Source organism: Medicago sativa, chromosome 1 (genome assembly GCF_051527215.1).
Source record: "Medicago sativa cultivar Bolivia chromosome 1, Bolivia_mono, whole genome shotgun sequence".
Taxonomy (NCBI): Eukaryota; Viridiplantae; Streptophyta; class Magnoliopsida; order Fabales; family Fabaceae; genus Medicago; species Medicago sativa.
Genome location: NC_140749.1, coordinates 78,228,088 through 78,252,643, shown reverse-complemented (window position 1 = coordinate 78,252,643; position 24,556 = coordinate 78,228,088). Strand labels below are relative to the sequence as shown.

Genomic DNA, 24,556 nt, shown 5'->3' with positions numbered 1-24,556 from the left:
TTTTTTTTGAAGGGAAAATATAATATTTAGTTGTTTTGTTAGTTCAGACTCATATATGAGTTTTGAGTGTTTAAAGTTAAACTACTTTACTTTTAGTTTTAAGTTGATGGTGTATGAATAATGTGTCACTTATTAATAGATTATTTATGAATTAGTTTTAATATTTTATCATTATATATTATTATGTATTTAAAATGTATCAATGAGATTTACGTATAGTTGTACTTAAAGTTAATATTAAACATAAGAAGACAATTTAACTTTCTAAAAACGAGAAAGGAAAAAAAAAAACTGCGACAGTTACCAACCACCACAACATATCTTCACAACTAATATGGCTTAAGTCTATGACATTGTTGTGAAATTTGTTTAGTGGTGGTTTAGAACCATTGCAAAATTGTTTTTGACTAAATCATCTGTGCACACTATGACGGTTTGAAATGTCGTAGAATATATATTGGGGGGGGGGGGGGGGGGGGGGGGGGGGGGGGTTCGTAATTGCCGTGACTAATATCAATCAATAATTAAAACAAAAAGTTTATGGAACCATTGCGCAAAGTTGCCTTGCAATGCGCAATAGTTCAACTTTCGGAGAATTATACATTCATTAACATATAAGTATAACTACTACAAAATCCCTAATTTCTTGTAGTATTATAAGTGAAAGTTATCATCATCTTACCTTCAATCTGTCTTCAATCTATTAGTTAAATTAGGTACAACTCAAATTCTCATTCTGAACCTAAATTATAAGAGTTAAAGATAAAACATAAGAAAAGATCAAAGAATAATGCTATAAGCCTACTCCCTCCGGTCACATTTATAAGCTAAAAATAATTTTTTAGGTTCATTGAATAATTAATGTATCCGATCACCTTTTTTTTTTTTTTTTGAAGGAATCCGATCACATTTATAAGTTACCATTTATAAATGACGAGTTTATAATGATGACGCTGTTATTAATATTATAATGATGACGAGTTTATTTTGATTAATTTGTTTTGAGTTTAGAATGTTGGATGTCCATATGTACCTTCCCCTTCCCTCAACCTCGTATATTTATATTTTTTTAAAGTATTGAATACATATCTTTATATAATACAAAAGCATACCTCTATAAGCGATAGTACACGTGGCATCTTCTTGCTCTTCATCTCATTTAATGTTTTTCTGTCAACCAATCAAAATGGATATTGAAACATTTACTTTTTGTTAGCCAATCAAAATGGATCAATGACTCATTTACTTTTCATGAGCCAATCAAAATTGATAATGACGTGATTTTTTTTCCTATATATAGAGACAATTTGTTTTTCATTATTTTCATCTACATCTTCCTCCCATAAAAAATCATTGTTTTCAACCCCATTCTCTTTTCTTTTATTTGTTTATTTCTTAATGACATGTTACTTTTTATTGTGATTTCTTATGTTGCTATTTTCTACTCATATTTTCTTTTAAATTTTTCTTTTGGTGCTTTTTTCTATATTCTTTGTTTTTGACCGAATCTCTATTCATGTTTCTATTTTCTTTTGTAGATAACAAAAAAAATTGTTTTTATGGCTCCTTTGATTTATTTAAAACAGACAATAACAAAACTAATATTTTATAATTAAAACAAAAAGATATTTGAGTGGACAAAGTTAATTAATTAATGGGCGTGTAAATAAAAAACAAAAACAAGACCTTGCGTTAGTGTATAATGTTTTTGATTTTTTTAGTTTTATTTCCTTCATCCTTATGAAATATTTAAATGAATTCATACTATTATTAAAAATAATATTCTAATTAATGATTATTAAATTATTAAATTTTTTTAGAAAAAAATATTAATGTTTTATTCAACACCATATCTTTGTATTCATTCTTTTTTTTTTTTAAGGAGCATCAATTCTATTATTAAAACTTATAATCGCAAATGGTTTAAAAACGACTCCATATTTAATTCTTTCCACAATATTCGTTCCATCCTTGACTTCTACGGAAAAACAATTCTTTTAAAACACTTCTCCAAACTTGAAAAATTAAAATTGATTGATTTTGAAATCGTAATCATAGTAATTTAAAAAAATAAATATGAAAATCACTTATTTTGGCTCAAGTTGTTTATGAACTCCATCAAATGATTTTTTTTGGGAAAACTCAAATTTTAGTTACGTCACGGTTGAACTCTTCTCTTAGGAACCATAAAGTTAACAAAAAAAAAAAATAAAGACACCTAAATACCCATTATTATTATTTTAGGGAATAAATGCTCATTATCATTTTCCCTAAAAATAATCATACAATATACAACAATATAATTTCCACTAAACGGTCTTTATTACTTTTCTAAAAATAATGAAATTGAATATGTCATCATATTTTTACACCTATTCCTTTTTTAAAAGATGATATTCCATAGGTTTGTACTACATATAAATTTGCTTCTATTTAATGGTGTTTTTTTTTGTTAATGATACTAACAAAGTTTAATCTGGTTATACGATAAAGGATCAAGTTGCACTAACTTACACAAGTTAAGAGATCAATTTGATTTATATTAAAATTAAGGGATCAAACTGAGATTTTAAAATAAGTTTATGGGTTAAATTGACCAATTTTAAAGTTATGGGACTAAATTAAACTTTAAAATTAGTTACAGGGCCAAAGTGACATTTAAGCCAAAGAAAAAAAATTAACAATACGGAAAAATCATATAATTATAGAAATAGTAATAACAACAATGTTTAAAAGGAGAATTGAATGATATTATTAGTATTAATATTTGCTATCATGTTTTTTTTTTAAATATGGTAACATGTCTTTATTTTTTTTTAATAAGTTAATACTAAATTACTAATAGTAGCAATACAAAGGAAGGTAGACTCAATTGGTAAAGAATTGACTTAACTGCAAGGTAATTGATTTAACTTATGGTGTGCTTGCGCGAGGACTTCTTTAGTGAATGATTTACAAGTACCTCTCTAAATGCTCTTCGAGCCATGAGATTTGTTTTGACCCTGATGAGCTTCCGAAGCCTAACTCATCTAAACATTTTATCATTTTTTTTAAATTGTAAATTTAAAAAAAATTAAAAATGAAAAATCTCAACTTTTTGATTCAAAATGAAAGCCTAAATTTTAGCATATTATAAAAGAAAAAAGATCAATTGAAAACATTTTTTAGGAAAGATTATTCAATAAAATGGAAAAATCATATAATTATAGAAACAATAATAATAAAGTTTTGAAGAAGAATCGAATGTTACCCAAAATTAAATTTGAGCAATAACCGGTGGTTTTTTAAATTCTAATTTTACTAATTTTCTACAAAGTCTGTATTTCAATTTTTTTTAAAGTATATATGTCGTGTCCTTTTAATAGCATAATGCATGTAAAAGTCTTTTAATAACACTTTTTTTAATGCCTTTATGTCTAATTTTATAAATAAAAATGTACATGGGATAACTCTTTAATGATCATTGCACTAACGATTTTTGAGATATAGTATTTAATGAAGTTAATAAAATAAGAAACAAAAATCATATTGACTTTATTTTTAATAAAAAAAATATGTCGACGAATGTTGATTTTGTGAAAGGTATGAAATATGATTTCATCTATCTCCAATGATACTAGCCTAAATCTAAAATTTGTCTTTTTACTACTAGATAACCCTGAGAGTTGGAAAATCACAATTAACTAGACTAAATCCTGAGAGTTTATCATAATGCCGGGATTTCCAGTGGAGCCTACATTGGGTTGGGTAATCATGTTAGGTCAATAGCAATCACGCAAGTTAATTTGACACTACATCTTCACGCAGAACCTTAAAGCCCTAGACATATGGGTAATCTCATTTATATGTTGATCAAATTCTACTCTTTCTTCCGATATGTAGAACGTTAACTCACACTTCATACATTAACGTATTTTAATCAAGTGTGTGAATTTATGCATTCATAATTATGTGACGTAGTCATAAAAAGTAAAATAGAGACACAAACATGTTCAAAAATGTGGGTTAGTGGTGATTTCATGGATGTAGGTTTACGCTCCTTTCTTTCATGAGAAGGGATAAATGAAATTAGAAGCAAAGTGAATACGAAAAAGGACATTGAATATGAGAGAAATGATAAGAGAAAAAGATATGCAATGGGTTTTCTGTCATGAGTTGGAACCTCTAAATCCAAAGTTTTTCTTTTTACCACTAGATTAAACCCTTAGAGTCGGAAAATCACAATGAAGTAGAAAATGCATTTTTAATTCAAATTAATCATGATAAATAGCATATTCATTATACATGAACCATCTCTCATCTTGGTTTTTTACTGAAAAAAGTTTATTGGTTTAATTGTTCTTGATTATTGGAATTACATTATGAAACACATTTTTCAAAAGTTGTTGGTAATTTTATGAGTTTCTTGAAAGGGTTGAGAATTTCTCGATAATTAATTTACCAAAACATTAGACTCAATTAAAAACAAACCACATCATTTGAAAATGTATAATAAACATGTATGTTGTCAACTTAACATAACATAAAAGTGCTTTTCTAAGGTTAAATCCTACCAAAGACCAAAAATAAAAGAATTTGAAATAATACAAGTTGAATGAAATAAATGGTATGAAAGAGAACAACATGGAAAAACTTAAATTTAATATTTTTTAGAAGAAGAATTAGACTAAACCAAAAAAAGTGTTATATCATTTTAAATTTTTTAATAAGCATGTATTTTATCAACTTAGCATAATACATCTGCATTTGTCTAATGTAAAATCCCATCAAATGCCAAAAGTAAATTAATTTGAAAAAAATATTAAGTTTGAATAAAAAATATAGCATTAAAGCGAATGACATCTACTAACTAAAATTTAAGATAAAAAAAAATCAAACAAATGACATTCAAAAACTAACAAATCAGTTTATCATAATGTTAGGCCTTCCAATAGAGCCTACATTAGGTTGGATAATCATGTTATGTTAATAGCAACCAAACAAGTTAGATTGACACTACGTCTTCACAAAAAACCTTGAGGCACTAGGTAAATGGGTCATCTCATTTCTATCTTTATCAAAATCTACTCTTTCATCCAATATGTAGAATGTTAACTCACACTTGAAAATGTTACCATATTTTAACCAACTGTGTGATTACATGTGTTCTTAATTATGTGACACGGTCATGGAAAGTAAAATAGAGACACAACATGTTCAAAAATTTGGGTTGATGATTATTTCGTGGATGTATGTTTATGTTCCTTTCTTTCACGAGAAGAGATAAAGAAAATTAGAAGAAACACAATGAATACGAAAATGACATTGGATATGAGAGAAATAATAAGAGAAAAAAAATGCAGTGTGTTTTGTCCATAAGAGAGTAGTGAATAATACGAGTTGTCGTTAATTTTATAGATTTGTTGAATGAATTGAGGAATCTTGAGTAATTATTTTACCAACAAATCAGACTTAATTAAAAAAACTCAATATAATTTTAAAATGTTTAATAAGCATGTATTTTCTAAACTCAACATAACACATCTGCATTTTTCGATTGTTACATCCCACCTAATATCAAAATTAAAGGAATTTAAAATAATAGAAGTTGAATAAAAATATAGTATGAAAATGAATTTTAACATAAGAGAAATGATAAGGGAAAAAAAATTAAGGAGTGTGTGCTTTGTCTGTGAAAGTGTACGGAATATATTGAGTTGTTGGGGGACTACCGGGGATCCAAAAACTAACAAAAAAATTCATCATAATTTTGGAACTACCAGGGAATCCTACACTGGGTATGATTCCCACAATATACTAGAAAGCACACGAGTGAGATTGATACCACATCCTTACAAAATATCTTATAGCATCAAGTATATGAGTCTTTTTACTGATACCTTCTTCGAAATCTACTATTCCATCCAATATAGAGCTTTAAGGAATTAACTAGGTATATGGGTATATCATTTAAATGTTCTTTAAAATTTACTCTAGCGTTCATGCATAACTTTAACTCACAATTGACACATTAACATCTCTTCTTCAAGTATGAGACTCTTTGCATCTGTGATCTACCACCTTGAATCACTCCTGCTTTCCCCACAGAGGTGAATCGAATAGAGAGGAACCACACAAATAAGAATGATACCACATTTTCACCCAATATTTTAAGGCACTAAGTGTATGAATTTTTTCACTTATATGTTGTTCACCCTTCAATCCTCTACTCAATGTTAGACTATAACTTACATTTGATACATCACAACATTATCTCCCTCAAATATGAAAAAATTCTAGCCCGTGCTTGGCACGGGTATCCATACTAGTTTGTCATATATGAATAAGTTTATAAATACATCACACGTTTTGACCAAAAAAAATTGAAATACATCACACATTCTTTTTAAATATCTTGACTAGATTTTAAAAACAATTCTTTATAAATATCTTGACTAATTCACGTGGGTTTGTCTAATGGTGTTACCTTGTGACTTTAAAGTGTGCTCCTTAATTTTAAGGTACTATGTTCGATTTTCCACGGTGTGGATTTTGGTGGACTGGATTGGTTTCTTAAAAAAAAATATTTTTTTTTAAGGAGAAAAAACATATTGACTGGCTAAAACAATTAAAATGTATATCTAGCCTTTAAAATAGTATACACGGTGTTTATATTAATAAATAGCCTTAATAAAATGTATATCTAGCTTTGCATGAAAGAAAGAAAAAAAACATCTTGACTAGCTTTGAAAACAATTAAAATGTACATCTAGCCTTCAATTTTTAAATATACAAGTTTTTATGCAAATCTGTGTTTTTAAAAAGTTAAAATACTTTAAAATAATTTCTTAATTAAAGAGTACCAAAGACATTCGTAAGCAAATTGTTAATTTATATTTATTTATATGAAATGACCTACTACAACAATTTTTACGGGATGAAGAGAGTCGTATTTTTCAGAAGGATCGAGAGAGAATTTAGCTAGGCTTAAAGTCATTTTCACTAAAAAAAAAAATAGTTTCCTAAAAAAACAAAAAAATAGTCATTTTTTATTTATCAATTCATATCCCTTTGTCCCGTACGCCACTCGGAAAGATAAGCCAACAAACAAATAGTATTAAATTAAAATATCAAGGTTAATTAATGTTGTATTATGAAATGCTTATTAAAAAAAATTGTTGTACCATGAAATGAATCGTGAAAAAGACATAAACGTTGACCTCAGAATTAAACTTTGTAAGCTTAGTCTAACATTCATAACTAAAATGATCTTGAACTGTGCATAATTTTTTTTCATTATTAGATCAGCAAGTTACTATCATTTAATTTAATAGTAAGGTTTATTGATTCAAAAGTAAAACTAGCTTGTGCATGATATAAAACTCGTCTCATTTTGTACATCATGGAACTCGCCAAGTATGCATATATAGTTGCTTGGCAAATCAATGGTTAAACATTTCAGCTAGTTAAAAAGGCCACCCATAATATAACCAATTCCAAACAAATTAATATTCATATTCAAGATTTTAGTTAAGAACATGAGCAACAACAACGGCACCTCGGAACCTCCACACAACAACAACGGTTTTGACGCAAATGGGTTCACATATATCTTAATACTTGTATTTGGTCTCGTATTCTTGGTTCTATCAATAATTGTTGCTTGTATTCGACTTCGTAGTTCACAAAGTCGAAACATTCTCAATATTTTGTCCGGTTTTCCACCACATCGTCATGAAGACTCAATCATGGAACAAGGACTTCGTCATCATACCGACACAAGTTTTGAAGGATACCCGAAACTTTTATACTCTCAGATTCAGAAGAATGGTTCTTCAACTTCAATTAGTTGCTCTATTTGCTTAGGAGACTATAAAGAAAGTGACATGTTGAGGTTACTTCCTGATTGTGGTCATCTTTATCATGTTGCTTGTGTTGATCCATGGCTCATGTTACATTCCACTTGTCCCATATGTAGAAAATCATCACTAGCTTCAACCTAGCTCGTTGTTAGCTATGCCTTCAATATTACGAGGTTGTAAATTAATCACTCTTTGATTTTGTGTGTATATAGCCATGTTTTATTGATAGCTTGTTTTCATTTTAAATAACAATTATATTGTGTAGTGCTTTTGTATGGGGCATGACACAATGTGTCTGTATATAAATCTTCCATGAATTTTTCAGATGGTTACTTGAATAAAATTTTGCACCTTTTCTCATCTCGCCAACGTGATGGTGGTATATGTTTGATATAGCACGGTTAGGCCAAAGATGAAGCTGTTCAGGTGTGGAGTATTAAACCTTTAGCGACACATAACATCGTCGCGATCAAGGTTCAAGTTTGGATAATGAATGCCTTATTTGACTTTGTTTCCTCTTCTTTTTGGTGTTCTCAACATGTCCTCACGTGCATAGTCCCCTGCCTAGTACTAAAAGTTGTTGTGAATCTAAAGACATTCACAATGATGGATGTTTCGTCTATTTAGCATCATCATCACAATTAACTTTCGTAGGTTTAATTAATTTGATTAGACCTCCTGCTCCCAATATAGCTTCACAATGAACTTGGAGGAAATTGGGAGGAATAAGGGGATAATTAGCCAAGTAGAAAATGTGTGGGTGATGGAACTTAGTTAATTCATAACTCAGGTCATTCAAGTGTGATCAAGAAAGAAAAAAATTCTATGGAAGTCCAAAGCCAATCTCATCTAGTACAATCCAATTAACTTAAGGAAAAAATGTTAGCAAGTGTAAATGACACATTGTTTAATCAATTAACTTTTACATAGAAAATTACATTTTTTAGACGCAATTTAAAAAAAAAAAAAAACATAACAGTAACCTTAAAACATTTATTACCATGACCCTTAACTTAATGTGAAGGTTGAATGATGAAGTCATTCAAATAAATTAGTCTTTTCTTTACCCATTATCTCTCACTCGCTCAAAGGTCTCTCTGATGTAAAGGAAAGTTTTTAGGATAATATTTGGGTGACATTGATTTTCCTTTGTTGACATTTGTGATTTTAGTGTATTTAATTTATATTTATTTTAAATTGCTATCAAGAAGATTAAAATTGCATGCAGTGAATAATTATGATAAAGAGAATGGAAGACAAGTTAGAAAAAAAAAAAAAAAAAAAAGCATTTTCAGAAACAACAAAAACAAAATTTTGGCATTTTCATTTTTTTAAAAAAATATTATATTTGTTTTCGAAATTTGTAAAATAAAATGGTAAAGAAAATATTGAATATATATTCACTTATGTTTGTCAGTTAAAGTAAAAATTAAAATGAGAAAGATGGATCCTAATACAAAACAGAGAACTTTTTTGTTCTTCTATACACACACATACATATGTGTGTGAATTTGACACATTAATAGAAAACAAGTAGACAATAAGCTGTATTGTTAAACCTTTTCGGATTGCAAAATTAATAATCGTAAATATAACATTCATGGACCTAGAGACATTATATTGCTATGCATGACCCTTTTTGACATATTTTTTTAAAAGAAACTGAAGATAATACTGCACTCTGATTTTATTTATAAGAGATATTTTAATCAATAAAAGTTGATGTATCTTGTTTAAAATTTGGATTGAATGCATCATTTTGTTTTTACTTAAATGTCTTTTATAATTAAGATCAGAGGGAGTACTAATTATTGTTTAATTTTTGTATTAAACATTCAGTTCGTAGGGGAAAGAGACCCTATAATTTGAAGTTCGATCGGGAGGTAAGTAAAGTTTGACCAAAAATTGTTCCACTCAAGAATTAAACTCGGATTCTTCCAAACAATTTGTCATTTGATGAAACTCATTAACCAATTGATAATAATCATCTGTTTAGTATTGTTTTATTAGTTATGTTTATTTATCCTTCCTCGAATAATTTGTTCTAAAGAGCCTAATACGATAATTATTGTTTTATTCACCTACTTATCCTAGACTCCGGAAGCATCCAACGGTAGAGCACACCCTTTGAGTCAATAAAAAAAAAAAAAAAATCAAAGTTAGAATCAAAAGAACACCACAATAACATAGAAAAATCAAAAGATGTTGCAACAAGACAACAAACAAAACACAAAATCACAAAGAGAAGAAAAGGCATATATCTATGTAAAGGAACGATGCAATGAAGATGAATGTACTAAAACATTGATCCAAAACCATCTATTTCTTATATATATGAAGAATAACTTAAGATGTAAGAGAGCTCGTGTTAGATTAATATTGGCTTTGAATTATGATCAGACATATGTAACGGTACGCAGCAGCAGCAGTGTAGAATATTTTTCTTATAATTTGACTTATTTTTATGTATTACAATAGGACAAATTAGGCTCCAACATAAGATAAAATACTAGGACATATAGATTTACCATTACGGAAATCACTGGAATTATTTAAAAGGGCAATGCAGAACGTCACTTCACAATAGATTTTTCATAACGGAAATTAGCATATATAAACACAATCATCATGCTCAAAATTAACCAATGATCTCATAATATATGTGTATAGATAGAAGTCATGAACATTCATGATGAAGAGTTTAAAAAAATGGCGTATTTCATCTTATTTCTTGTGTGCCTAATAATGATAACTCTCTTAATTACAATAGCCTCTTATCTATGTACTATACCCACTTCTTCCACTCAACCTCCTCCTCAGCCTCTTGGAGGACATGACACAAACTCCAACCAGACCACAATTACTGTAATGGAACCAGCTGATCAACCACGTTTGGAACAAAGTACTACAAATGTGTGTAGAAGCAATGATCAAAATAGGACTATACCATATTTATCTGAAGTGAAATTATGTAACAGCAATAATATTAATTCAATTAGTAGTTGTTGCTGTTCCATATGTTTGATGGATTATAAAGAATCTGATTTGTTGAGAATGCTTCCTGGTTGTGGTCATTTGTTTCATGTTGCTTGTGTTGATCCTTGGTTGATAATGAAGTTGACATGTCCAGTTTGTAGAAAGACATACAGATCAGTATAATCTATATGCAAATGTGTGTTTTTTCATTTTTGGTTGATATGTGTCAATTAAGATATTCCATTTTTTGGATGTTCGAATATTGCACTATGCAAATTATTTTTACTACATTAACAAATTTTTACTCCGTAAAATTGATTTTTACGGTCAAATTATTTATTTATTCATGAATTCATGAATCTTAATAATATACAAACATGAAGCAACAAATAGCAACTTTTTTTACACCAATCCAATGTGGCACATCCTCAATCCAATGTGTCAACTTCTTAAGCACCCAATGCCAAATCATCACTTCTATAAAGCTCATTTTATCATCAAAAATAGTAAGTAGGAGCTGAAAATGATGTAATCCACATTTTTTCACATTTTTAAAATCATCAAATTCATTTTATGGCATTAATATTTGAATTTGTTGATTTCCCTCCAAGAAAAAGGAAATTTGGGTCTATTTTTAAGTAAAAAACAAACAAATATTCAAAAAAGCCCAAGCCCAACACTCTACCATCAGAAACAATAAATGCAAAAGCAAAAAAGAGGAACGCTTTCCCCCATTCTCACGCTGAGAAGAAAACTTTTCAACCCTCATATGTAAAACACGACATACACCATGACACCACCACTCTGCTTTGAAACCAGAAAATTGTCTCCTCTGTACAATCAGAATTCAAATTCAAATTACAATTTCAAAACTCTCTCCCGCCCACAATCGCTCAACCCTAAAAATTGAGATTGTAATCTCTCTCTCACTCTCTCTCTCTCTCTCTTCTTTCACTGCCTTTCCCATCGCCTCCTTCATTTTCCGGCGTAATGCTCAATCACGATTTTGTAAGTTTTCTCCTTCAATCACTTTCCTTTCAACCCTAAAATTCACGCTATCGTAATTTTTTCTTCTCCTTTAGTTCAGGCAGACACGAATCTCCGTTTTCAACATGAATCATCTCATGCGAAGGTAATTTGTGTTCATAGAAATTAGGGTTTATGGTTTAATTTTTAATTCAAATCCTCTTTGTTAGAAATTTCGATTAATGTTTTCTGCTTTTGATTCTGTTTGGTTCAATGGAACGATAATCCTTTTTCTTCATTTCATTTTGCAGATTTATTGTCACTTTTTGTAACGATAATCTCTTCAAAGGTTATTTGTTAATTTTGTTTGTTTTTTTTCTCTTTTTGGATACATTTTCTATTTCTCATTCAACCACTTGCAATAATGATAAATGATTTTCTGTTTTGATTTTTTTTGTGCAGCAATAGGTGAAGAAAAATTAGAGGAATTTGAACAACTGCAACATGTTGTGATCCATATCTTTCTTTTCCTTGGTTAGTGGTTTTCTGACCAGTTTATAGTTTTAACAAAAAAAATTCTTTTTATATTTCCTTTAGATTAAGGTTTTGTTGAATGTGTAATTTTATAATTTTTAGATTAGTCCTTCAATTAAACTATTGTGCAGCAAAAAATCCAAGTCATATGCCATCTAAAATGGGAATTTAAATATACTGTTTACATGTTGTGATTTATGTTGTGGAGGTTTTTTCACTTTTAACAAGTGCTGCCATGTTGTGATTTGAGCGCAATGATACAATGTTTGGACTGTTTTATTATATTCAAGCATTGAAAGATACTTATCAATGACATATTATCAATTAGAACCAATGAACTCAATTAGTACTTATTTTTAAATTGTTCACTCAAATGTAATTTTGAGGTTTAAAGTCATATCGACTGAAACAATTGAATGATCTTTGGAGTTTAAATTGAATCAACTTCATAATTAATTCAAGATAGTTGTTCATTTTTATTTTATTTTTGAGAGAGATAGTTGTTCATTTGTTGCACAAGCTAATTAGTTTACACATTGATACACAGATTCATTTTGATGCTATTATTGGTGTTAGTTCTTATTTCATAATTAGTTCACACAAATTCAAATTACAAGAGTTAGTATCTTATTTCATCATCTTTTGATGCTATTATTTGTGTTAGTTCTTATTTCATGATTTTAATAGTGGATTTCATTCTATCTTTTTGGTTATTCAAATGTTTGTAAACACACTAGATACATGTTTGAGACATGACTTATTAGTGACTTTCTGTTGACATTTTGAATTGACACCAACTTCATTTTCCTTTTCCTTTCAATTGCAGGTTTGAAGAATACATGGTGTGAAGACTAGGTATTTGATTATTTGTTCAACTGAAATGGCACAACAACAACCAACAACAACAACAATCAAGTCTTATCCCACTAAGTGGGGTCGGCTAAAATAGAAAAGCACGCCCAGTGGGACTCGAACCCACAATCGCTTGATTAGAAGTCAAGCGCCTTATCCATTAGGGCATGGGCGCTTTGTTTCAACTGAAATGGCACATGAAAGTTATTTTGCAGGTATCTTCTTAAATTAATACAATTATTTTAAAGGTGTAATATTCTTTGTGTTCGCAAAATTCATCACATATTTCAAATAGATTCATGTTTTGGTTATGAATTATAATTTTTGTTATATAAGTAAAAGCTTATGATGTTGAAAGCTTTTTCTACAAATGACCAGTCCCATTCCATCTGCAATTTTCTTTAAACACAAGATGCTTTGTTGGTCCCCTAAAAAAAGATGATCTGTTGTACACATGACCAGTCCCATTCCATCTGCAATTTTCTCCTTTTTCAATCAAGTTTTCAAATTCAAATCCCTCCAAAATATTTTCTGATCCCTATATTTGTGGCTGACAGTGTTGGACTTTCACCTTTTGCAATATCTATGGATGTGGCCTCACTGATTGCTCCTTGGTGTCAAACTATGGTAATTATTTTTTTGATCCTTCGCTATTCTGGGTTTTTACTATAAACTCAATTGTTGATCCTAATGCTCTTTCCATACACCCTATGGCAAAGTTTTTTGTGGTATTTCAATTCTAGGAGTAAAAGGATTATCATATTTTTCTGATCATAGTCTTAAACTAGCTATCATATTCTTCTATATGAAATTTTGTGAAAAGTCCATGTCTTTGAAGATACTAATTGTTAGCTGAAATATTTTGTACAAATTTACTGTCATTTTGAGTTGATGGGCCACAAGACAAAATTCCTGCCAGGAGGTATATCAATTTGTTGTTCATATCATTGAGCTTTTAACCTTTACTTTATTATTTTGCCAGCTTGCATGTAGTGTTAAGTTGACACTAAGTTTTATGAATATGCCATGCTATCTAATTTCCAAATAGTTAACGAATCTAAACGAGGTTTTGAAATGCTTGGCATTTTTTCCCATGGCAATTTCTTTACTAATTCACTTAACAAGTTAACATGTAGATTTATATTGAAGGCCTTTGTAATTCGTAAAAGTCTTTTGACTCCTTTTGACACTGTTTGGAAATCTAATTGTTAGTGTTACAACTTATAGGTTCATTTATCTATTGAACCAGGACCTGTTTTGATTAATTTCATGATGCCCTTGCTTTTTGGCTGTTGTGGTTCTATGAACTAAGGTAAGATCCTAAACTTTAGTTCTCAAACTATTGTACCCAAACATGGATAACTGTCTTGCTTATGCTTTATAAGATCTTAAACTTTAGTTCTCAAACTATTGTACCCAAACATGGATAACTGTCTTGCTTATGCTTTATGATCAATGAAATATTTTAGGATGATACACTTAAGTAATTAAATACTTTTAGTAGATTATCGTCATTTTTAAACTTATAATCAGTTTGATGAGAGAGAACGATATGTTAGGATCAATGGAAGGTTACAGAGATGAAACAATAAGTAAGGGTGGATTTGAGTTCACTATGATACAAAACTGGAACAGTTATGATGAGGTACATGGATAAGAACATGTTTTTATTCCTTTCCTGCATTTGACGGTTAAGATTAAATAGGTATATGCAATTTAACAATATTAAATTTACCCTGAGATTGACTTTTGATTTTTTTTTTTTTTTTTAAATAGGCTTACCTCTTCTTAATCTTAGTGTGGAAGATATCACAACCAATTACACATTTGAGAGTTTCTCCTTCAAGGTATCTAATTAATTCTACCCTTCCTATCTTCAGCCATGTGTTAGACTATGTTTTCTCAGCTAGGTTGCATTTGCTTTTATCACCTTCTTATTTAATTTCAATCTCCCTACTGTAATTCCTTTAAAGAATATTCATTTTTGTTTGTTACAAAATTCACTATTGAATTTGCAGAGCCATTTCATAGTGCTGAATTAAGATTTTTACCTAAATGATCATAAATAATTGTTAAAAAATTGATACTAAAGAGGCATAGTCATTTTTTTTACCAAATGACTGCAATAAACCAAGTTACGTTTCTGTTTTGAATGACAAGAACACATTAAAATTGATATTGTCTGTGTTAAATGCAATGTTCAATCAAGTTTTATTCGAATTCCTTTTCCCTTTTGGAATGGCGATGAAGAATTTAGTGATAAAATAATTGTAGAGTAAACAGTTTTCACTTGCACTCATTTGAAGACTAATAAAACAATCTCCCTACTTACTGTATCATTGACTTATAAATTTGCTGGTATAGGCAATATTGGAGCAATGGGAGACTAGCATGTGACTAATTTTACATGGATAGGAAAGTGTTGCTATAAGCTTCTGCAACAAGTATAAGAGTGAATACAACTGTCTATCAAGTTCTTCATTAGTGTGTTACATACAATAACAATAGACAATTATTTAAAAAAAAATATAGAGATTGATTGAAAGGCAAAAAATATTAGACAATTGTGTATTAAGTTCTTTATCAAATTTGTAACTCAAACTGATTAAATTGATATAAATGATGTATGATTTATGGGAAGCATAACAGATGCTTACTTATTTGTGAAGTTGATGTTGAAGCTATTATTGACAATGACTTTTTACTAAGTTTCCTTTTGAATTTTGTAACATTTTTTTTTCTTTTTATATATTTCTTTTAGTGTTTTGTTTATTAAGTTTGAATTAAATTATTTCAAAATTCAATTAAATTACATGACAAACTTCACCTACAATTCAAACTCAAAATTCACACTTTCAATCTCTCACTCCTTCTTTCTTCTTCTTCTTCTTCTCTCTCTGTGTATGACATAAATCATATTGAATATTCTCTAAACATATATTTCAATGTTACCCTCAAGCAAATCAATATTTCCTATACATGGGGGGCTATAAGTATTTGATGGTAGTTTGAAATTTTATATTTCTCTTTATATGGGAGGCTATAAGTATTTGATTTAAGTCCAAAATTTCATATTCTTAAAACATGGGGGGCTAGAGTTATTTAGTTTATGTTACTATTAAATTGTAGGTATAAATATTGTTGTGATTAACAATTGTATTAATGTTAAAATCACAAACTCCACTCAATTAAATTACAAGACAAACTCCACTCAGGGTTGAAAATGTTGATTTTGGATGAAGATGGCAATCCATGCACCTCAACTATCAATGTTGTTTATTCGGATGTGTTTGATAATTTGTAGAAAATAGCTTATCAAGTATGAATATGGGTATATTTAAGCTTCATGGGCAATTTGAATTATCCAATATACATTAATCACACGCAAAAACCTTTGTTTAATTTTGTAGATAACTTTGGAGCTATCAAGCGATGATGCATCTATCTTAAAGAAGGATTTTTTTTTGGATTAATTTCTCTTTCAAGTGTCGATTACTTTTTTGTGACACATATAACCTATGTTGTCATTAATCATTATTGGGCAGGGTTATGTATAATTACTTTAAATTAAATTGAACTATATGTCAAATGATGACATATTTATTTTGATGATGACAACATAATCTGATTTGTCTAACAAGTCCATAATATGTTTTTATTTTAGTGGTACATTCAAAGTAATAATTTGGCTAAGCTGCAAAAAATCTTTGTTCGCCCGTGCGTTGCACGGGTGGAAACGCTAGTTATATACAAACATGAATCCATTTATTCATAATCGTAAGATTTCAATTTGCACAAACATAAGCCCCTATCATAAGCCCTAGACTAAAAGAAATTGCCCAATAATTTTCATCAATTAAAGGATCCCTTAATTTTCTAACCGGTTCATAGTCGTGGAAAAGGTGCCTAATTTTTTCGTCTTCGTTACCGCAACAAATGCATGAAACATCATTTGTCATTCCAAGACGACGACCATAATATAATTTCAAGAAATGAACTCTAATTTTTCGAGGACCATTCCAAGCCCACACAAATCAAAGAGATGATCATTGTTGTTAGTGTTAGGAGGAGTTTGGGAAAGGAACTCATAAACAATACTAGTATGTGCTTGATATTTCAATCACCGTAGTAAACAACAATTAACATTTCGTAAAATATTTTTTGGTAGACCAAAATTTTTGTTCATATATTTATTTATTCCTTCTTAAAGTAATAAAAAAATATGTTAACAATTATACTAAATGTGTTTGATATGGTCTGTAAAGTCTAGTTCCACTTACAATATCAATTTTGAGTAAAAATGTAAGAAACACATTTTTTTTAACTGAGTATCCTCCGTACACGAAAGCAAATGCTAATCTCTTGAGTTGTGTATGCCGCACTAAGTGGCAAAGTTCTCCTTTAAGAGATGTAACATTGATGTATTTTTATGGTTGAATTCGAACTCAAGAACTCTAATTACTCAGTTGCAAGTGAACTTTATCATACCAGCCAAGTGTTTTGAATAACAAGAAGAAACGCATGTTTAAAAGAAAAGGAAGGCATGATTTGCATTGAAAATAACAATTTTTTAAATTGAAAAAATAGAATACACAATTTCCAAAAAATATTTCCTTTTATAACCCCGAAGGCATCCGTTATCATTTTGTTTAAAAGTATATGCTTTGCAAAATTTATTCAGAAGGGCTGCTTATTGCAACACTTAATCTTCTCCAGGTATGCGCTGGTATTCTTGATCCCAAATTTGATTTCATGTTTTTTAGGTTTTTGTTTCATGTTCTCCGAGGTATTTTTTTTTTTTATTCTACGTAATTCTTCCAAGTCTCTATTGGTAAGACATGGAATTCTTTTTTGTTACATGGAATGCTTTTGTTTCATATAGTTTTCTTTTTCCTAACTGAATACCAGAAGAAAAAAAAATTAAGGAAAAAATCAAATCAAAAGATTTATATAGTGTTTTAGGGTGCGTTTGTTTCAGCTTTAAAAAAAATAGATTTTGTGTCAAAAGAATCTAGAGATTTTTATTTAGAGATTTTTAAAAAAAATCTGAAGTTATTTGTGTTTCTCTACTATCCATAAAAATCCATTTTAAAAAATGAGTTCTAACATGCACATGTGTTATCTCCTTGTTGTTGAAAAAAATAGATTTTGAGAAAAGCTAATCCTAATAGCTTTTCATTTTAGAGTAAAAATATATTTTTTTGATAAAATGATTTTTCTAAAAATCCTAAACAAACACTCAAAAATGAAAAAAATGATTTTTTTAAGGAAAAAAATAGATTTTTTTTGTAAAAAATCTGAAACAAACAGGCCCTTAGTTTTTTTAGGGAATATAGTGTTATGGTGATTATTTTGTCATAGACCATGAAAAAATAATCACAAGGTAATTTTAAGTCATAATTTCTCATGGTAGTGTAGCTTCTTCTGTTTTTCTCTTGTTTCTTCTCATATACAAATTCTTACTAATAATAACTGTATTTACCGTTTATAATTTCTTTTGATATCGTTTACAATTATTTATTTATTTAGTTATTTTTTATTTTTCTTCCCTACTGTTTTCATGGCTCTTTTTTGGAGAAAATTCGAAATGATGCATTTAATACATTTGGTGAAAGAATATTTTGTTGCTAATTCAGCGATCACCAGATATGACCATATATTAATCCCCTCAAAAAACAAAATTGACCACATTAAATTTCCTCTAAAAATATATGGAAAGAAATCAGGCAGTTAATATATTTCTTATTTTTTTATGGGAAATGCACTCAATATATTTCTATTTTTTTGTTTTTGCAGGATAAATATATATCTTCTTCTTTTGTTTTGGTTTGATTACCAAAAAAATTATATATGTCTAAAAATATTTGATTTAGAAGAGCTATTTGCAACAGTTAATCTCCTCCAGACTCCAGGTACGTAGTGGTTATGCTCCCAACTTTGATTTCATGTTGTTTAGACTTTTGTTTCATGTTCTTCTTGTTTTTTTATAATAGAATTCTTCTAAGTTTATTGATGAGACAGCCATCACATGTTGTCATTGACTTTTATATTTTTGTTCGAACTGAAAAATCAAGAGATTTGTGTAGTGTTTTAATTGTAATGTACATGATCTAAAATTTAACCTAATAACCAGCCTTCAATTTTCTGGTCATTTTTTGTCATGGTATTCTTGCATCATATGCAGCTTTTATTTTGTCTTTCTCTTACATAGGTTAGAGATCGAAGATGAGTGCCAGGGTGGGCACCAAAAAGAGCACCATTAGGAAATTGCTCTTTCAAGCTTAAAAAATTGTTCTCTCACCCCTCAAAATTACCTTAATACCTTCAACTACAGTTAACTACATTTCACTCTTGGCCTAAATGTTTAGAAAATTGACGTTAGAGGTATCGAAGGTAATTTTGGGTTTTCTGCACCCCTTCGGCCCATGTATTTAAACAAGCCACGGGCCACAAAAATATCTACTGATTTTATTTTGAGAATTGTTCTTCTCGTATCTGTCTTTGCTAATTCCCGTCCAACGTGAGCTGAAAAATACTCATATGTGAGTTAACTCACGTTGAAAATACATTTGCGAGAGTTAACTCATGCTGGACTATTTTGACGGGAACTAGCAAAACCAGATGGAAGAAGAACAATAACCTTTTATTTTTCAATCTTAATTCCTTTTTATTTTATTTTTTAAAGGGTTTATTTATTTTATTTGATGTTTTTTTTGCGAGTTTTATTAGATGTTTCTTTTTTTCCTCACTTATTATTAATGTTAACCCATTTTTATAAAATAGAATACAATTAAAATGGGATATAATAATTCTAGTTATAAATAATGTATAAGTTATGTTACAAATTTCTAAGTACTAAGTTTCTGATAGATGTTTTTTGACAAGAAGTTTCTGATAGATGTTGTTAATTTTTTTTTTTTTGGTGAATTGATAGATGTTATTTGTAATGATATATGTATTATGCACTATGAGAGGTTGATTTATGTGCATTATTTATCTTGATCTTGAAGGTGCTAGTGGTTGCTAATTACAAGTCAGTGAAGCCACCATGGCATGGTTGGGATTGAGTTCAAATGGAACCAGAGCTTCCTTGGTCATCTTTGTCATAGCTTTCTCTTTACTCGTATTAACACTTAGCTTAAACTTTGGTCATTTTGATTGGTTATCAAAAGGGAGTATTGTAGATTGGTTTTCAAAAGGGAATTTTGTACCAAGTGAAAGAGATCAAAGCATCATGTGTAATCAGTCAAATCTTGGTAATATTAATCTCTACATCTTATGTTATAAATTTTGATATGATAACTTGTACTTTACTCCTTAATAAAAATGTTCAAATCTACAGGTTCAAAAAATAGTTCATCTCCATCAACTAAAAGTCATGCTGACAATGACATACTCCTTGATGGACTTCTCTCTTCTGGATTTGATAAAGGATCATGCTTAAGCAGATATCAATCTTACTTATACCGCAAGGTATCGCCTCATAAACCTTCTCCGTATCTCATATCCAAACTTCGTAGCTATGAAGACCTTCACAAAAGATGTGGACCTCATACTAGAGCTTACAAGAAAACCATGGTAAAGCTCAATAAATTCAAATCCAATGTTACTACTGGATGTCAGTACATAATATGGACATATGCCAATGGCTTAGGAAACAGAATGGTGAGCATGACTTCAGCATTCCTTTATGCAGTTCTCACCGATCGAGTCCTATTGGTGGAGTTTAATGATGACATGGTTGACCTATTTTGTGAACCATTCCCCAATTCAACATGGATATTGCCTAAAGATTTCCCTTTTAGTGACAACAACAAAAGACATCATTTTGAAACATATCAAAGCATGTTGAAAAGGGATAAGAAAAACAATGCAAGTGAGTTCTTATTACCATCAGTTATGCATCTCAATTTACAACACACAAGTCATGATCATGAAAAGTTTTTCTCTTGTGATCATAGCCAACATCTTCTACATAAGGTACCCCTCTTAATTTTACAATCAGATCAATATTTCGTACCTTCTCTTTTTATGGCTCCATCCTTCAACCAAGAGCTTAGCAAAATGTTCCCAAACAAAGACACGGTTTTTCACCATTTGGGACGCTACCTATTTCTACCTTCAAATGATGTCTGGGGACCAATCAAAAGGTTCTATCAAGCATATTTGGCCAGGGCAGATGAGAAGATTGGGATCCAAATAAGAGTATTTAATCCTAATCTCACTCCATATCAAACAATCATGAATCAAGTTTTGAGTTGCAGCCATAAGCATAAGATACTACCTGATTTCGCCACAAATATTTCAAACGAGTCTCCATCGAAAAATCAGATTTTGAAGTCTGTTTTGGTAACATCTTTATATCCAGAGTATGGTGAGAATCTTAGGACTATGTATTTGAACAAACCAACTGTTACAGGAGAAATCATAGGGGTTTATCAGCCAAGTCATGAAGAGAATCAAAAGTTTGGTGATAACTTGCACAACAAGAAAGCATGGACAGATATATACCTATTGAGTTTATGTGATGTTTTGGTTACTAGCTCTCTATCAACTTTTGGCTATGTGGCTCAGAGTTTGGGAGGCATAAAGCCGTGGGCTCTTTACAAATTAATAGACGCCAAAGTCCCGGATTCGCCTTGTGTGCAAGATATCTCTATGGAGCCTTGTTTTCATATACCTCCTAAACATGATTGCATGGAAAAACCCTTAGATGATATTGGCACAACTTTTCCGTACATTAGGAGATGTGTGGATTATGATTCAGGTGTAAAGTTGATCAATGATCTTCAGTAGCTATTAACAACTTTTTTTTTTAAGATTTTAATTTTAGTTTAAGGTTACCGCACAACTATTTTCGACTATCATTTAGTTTTTTTTTTAAAGGACTATCATTTAGCTATATTTTTTGTAATATGACTTGTTATATGATTTCTGCCAATGTTTTTATGTTGCACTTCTCTCTTCTTAATTTTTTTTATGTACTGGTGAAGTCAAATTGTGTAACAGCAATAGTATTAATTCAAGTAGTTGTTGCTGCTTCATATGCTTGATGGTGATTTTGATAGGTATGTCTTCCTACATTCTTATAGTAAGTCTACTTTATGGTCAAATGGTATATTGATTGGTGTGTGTGTGTTATCCTAGGATTCTAGCGCAAATGGTTGATTCGTTTCGTTTGTGCTTATTGTAAGCCTTGAGATACTGAATTTCATTGTATATATTGAAGGAATCCAGTTTCCAAACACAAACAAAATCTTCTCAAATACTGAAAAATCAAAATTATCCCATTACATTTTTTTTTTGTAGTGGCCGGGGTTTGAACCCCAACCAACTGAGCTAAGCTCACAAGGACAAATTATCCCATTACATGATAACAAGTAAATGAGTATCTCAATTTAATTAATCAAAAACCAAAACTAACCCTACCAAACCACTAAATAGAATCAAATGTAACCTAAAAAGCACCTTGAAAATGTCAAGCCCTTCCTACATAATCCAAAATCCTAGGAATGTACCAAACATAGCACAAACCAATAATGCCACGTCAATATTGGACTTCACCCCATGAATGGAAGATGGTGTAGGAGGACACCCAACATTACCACCTAGAGGAGTAGGAGATGGTACATTTATAGGAGCTGGAGGGCTACTCGTGCCACCACTAGGTTGAGGAGCAGAACCATTTGGTGATAATTGTGGAGATATCTTTGGTACTTGTTGTGGAGGTGATGCTGATGGTGTTGGTGGATTTTGTGGAGGAATTTGATGGACATCAATTATAACTTTTTGGCCTAAAGTACAATAATTTGAGACACTGCATATGAAGTAGTAGACACCTCTTTCCTTTAATGGGAAATTTACTGGGCTGCTGTTGAATACCTTCAGAGGTTCAAGTGCTGTGCAATGCTCATACTCAGATTGTGATACTTGAATTAGGTTGTAGAATTTTGCGTCAAAGTCGAATTCTGTGTTAACAACTCTCAAAATTCATTAGAACAATTGTACCAAATGTTCAATTTAACAACAAGAAAAACTGTGTGTGCAGTGTTTCATACATTTCAAAAGATAAAAAAACTATTGTTCAACAGCCCTGATTATTTTGATATATATGATCACATTAATATAAACCAACTCTTGCATACATAAAATTTTGAAAATAATATGTATTGTCATTTATTAAATATAAAAGGCAAAATTTTAGAAGGATGTCAAGTATATCATATGACACATAGAAAACTATATGGAATATTAATAATTTGAAATAACTTCATTACTTTCCTCTTGATATTTTCTTTGATGAAGCTAGAGATAAAGATTGATATTGTACCCAAAAAAAAAGATTAATAATTTCACAGGAGAGAATCTTTTCCCATATACAAGATACAAGTGTTTTATGACAATGATTTTTGGGAAGTTAGATTACATTTAGTCAAGGATTTCTCTCATTCACATGTTCGGGGCATCGATGGTCATTCGATCGAAACCGGATGGTCCAAATTCTAACTAGATTTTTTTATTTATAAAACCAAAAAAAACTAAGGGCCTGTTTGAAATAGTTTTTGTTTTTAGTTTTTGAAATATACAAGTCATTTTCTCACAATAGTTATCCTTTTACATGTTTTAATTTTTTTAGTCCCCAAAACTAAAAAATTCAAAACAATTTTCAAAACTGTAATTTTAAAAATAGTTTAGCAAACAAGTTTTTAATTTTTAAGTTTTTAAAAACTAAAAAAGAGTTTTTGGGAAGTGTTTCAAACAGGTTCTAAAATCTTCATTTTCTTGACTGTCCAATTTTGATCGAACAACCACCAATGTCCCCGATGCATGAATACGAAAAATCTTTGACTACAAGGATTTCGATTTCAATTTATGACACATGAAATGGAATTGAAATCTCTAATATAAATTTGTTTAAAAAAAAACCTTAATATATATATCAAAGAAAGAATTTAAAAATCAAAATCCTCCAAAATTAAGAATAATGCTTAGGATCTTACCTAGAGAATCTCCTTCTCTAATGAAATGGGAGTTTGTCCAATTAGTGTAGTATGTTGGAAATGGTGGAATAACCCAACCTGCTGAATCCCCAACTATGAATTGAGCAGCAGAACATTGATAAAGGAATGTTACAAACAAAGATGAAAGAAAGAGAACAAAAAGGTTTTGAAGCTGCAACATGTTGAGGTTTGGAGCAAAAAAAGATTGAGAGAAAGATAGCTAGGAAGAGATAGGCTTAAAATGGAGACATGGAAATTAAAACATCAAGAGATGTAACCGTCTATTTAAGTTGGGAAGGAATTATTAATATTTACTTGATGATTCTAACGTTACAGAATACAGGGAGAAAATGAGACTAAATAGTGAGAAAAATAATTGAGTAAAAT

At 29.9% G+C, this 24,556-nt stretch overlaps 4 protein-coding genes, 1 long non-coding RNA gene and 1 other non-coding gene across 10 annotated transcripts; 4 read left to right on the top strand and 2 right to left on the bottom strand.

Moving 5' to 3' along the window:
- Nucleotides 1-7,328: 7,328 nt before the first annotated feature.
- Nucleotides 7,329-8,201, top strand: LOC146957757 (E3 ubiquitin-protein ligase ATL59-like). The gene has a single exon (XM_085738632.1). The coding sequence runs from the start codon at nucleotides 7,518-7,520 to the stop codon at nucleotides 7,980-7,982; it is 465 nt and encodes a 154-aa protein (XP_085594758.1). The 5' UTR covers nucleotides 7,329-7,517; the 3' UTR covers nucleotides 7,983-8,201.
- Nucleotides 8,202-10,513: 2,312 nt separating this feature from the next.
- Nucleotides 10,514-11,135, top strand: LOC146957756 (RING-H2 finger protein ATL20-like). The gene has a single exon (XM_085727384.1). The coding sequence runs from the start codon at nucleotides 10,521-10,523 to the stop codon at nucleotides 10,998-11,000; it is 480 nt and encodes a 159-aa protein (XP_085583510.1). The 5' UTR covers nucleotides 10,514-10,520; the 3' UTR covers nucleotides 11,001-11,135.
- Nucleotides 11,136-11,550: 415 nt separating this feature from the next.
- Nucleotides 11,551-15,837, top strand: LOC146957754 (uncharacterized). Of its 5 annotated transcripts, none has more exons than XR_015023918.1 (10): nucleotides 11,551-11,825; nucleotides 11,905-11,949; nucleotides 12,095-12,132; nucleotides 12,246-12,317; nucleotides 13,144-13,384; nucleotides 13,727-13,796; nucleotides 14,419-14,481; nucleotides 14,729-14,814; nucleotides 14,946-15,016; nucleotides 15,534-15,837. It is a non-coding gene; the product is annotated as an uncharacterized LOC146957754 (long non-coding RNA). The 5 variants fall into 5 exon arrangements; XR_015023919.1 differs by having other exon boundaries at nucleotides 14,397-14,481; XR_015023921.1 differs by having other exon boundaries at nucleotides 11,900-11,949.
- TRNAR-UCU (transfer RNA arginine (anticodon UCU)) lies at nucleotides 13,272-13,344 on the bottom strand. The gene has a single exon. It is a non-coding gene; the product is annotated as a tRNA-Arg (tRNA).
- Nucleotides 15,838-20,127: 4,290 nt separating the features above from the next.
- Nucleotides 20,128-22,212, top strand: LOC146957753 (putative fucosyltransferase 8). The gene is made up of 2 exons (XM_085727312.1): nucleotides 20,128-20,425; nucleotides 20,512-22,212. Exons 1-2 carry the CDS (start codon nucleotides 20,218-20,220, stop codon nucleotides 21,963-21,965), a joined length of 1,662 nt encoding a protein of 553 aa, XP_085583438.1. The 5' UTR covers nucleotides 20,128-20,217; the 3' UTR covers nucleotides 21,966-22,212.
- A 194-nt stretch (nucleotides 22,213-22,406) lies between these two features.
- LOC146957752 (early nodulin-like protein 6) lies at nucleotides 22,407-24,440 on the bottom strand. The gene is made up of 2 exons (XM_085727250.1): nucleotides 24,170-24,440; nucleotides 22,407-23,137 (listed from the first exon to the last, which is right to left on the bottom strand). The coding sequence occupies exons 1-2, from the start codon at nucleotides 24,348-24,350 to the stop codon at nucleotides 22,659-22,661; spliced, it is 660 nt and encodes a 219-aa protein (XP_085583376.1). The 5' UTR covers nucleotides 24,351-24,440; the 3' UTR covers nucleotides 22,407-22,658.
- Between the last annotated feature and the right edge of the window lie 116 nt (nucleotides 24,441-24,556).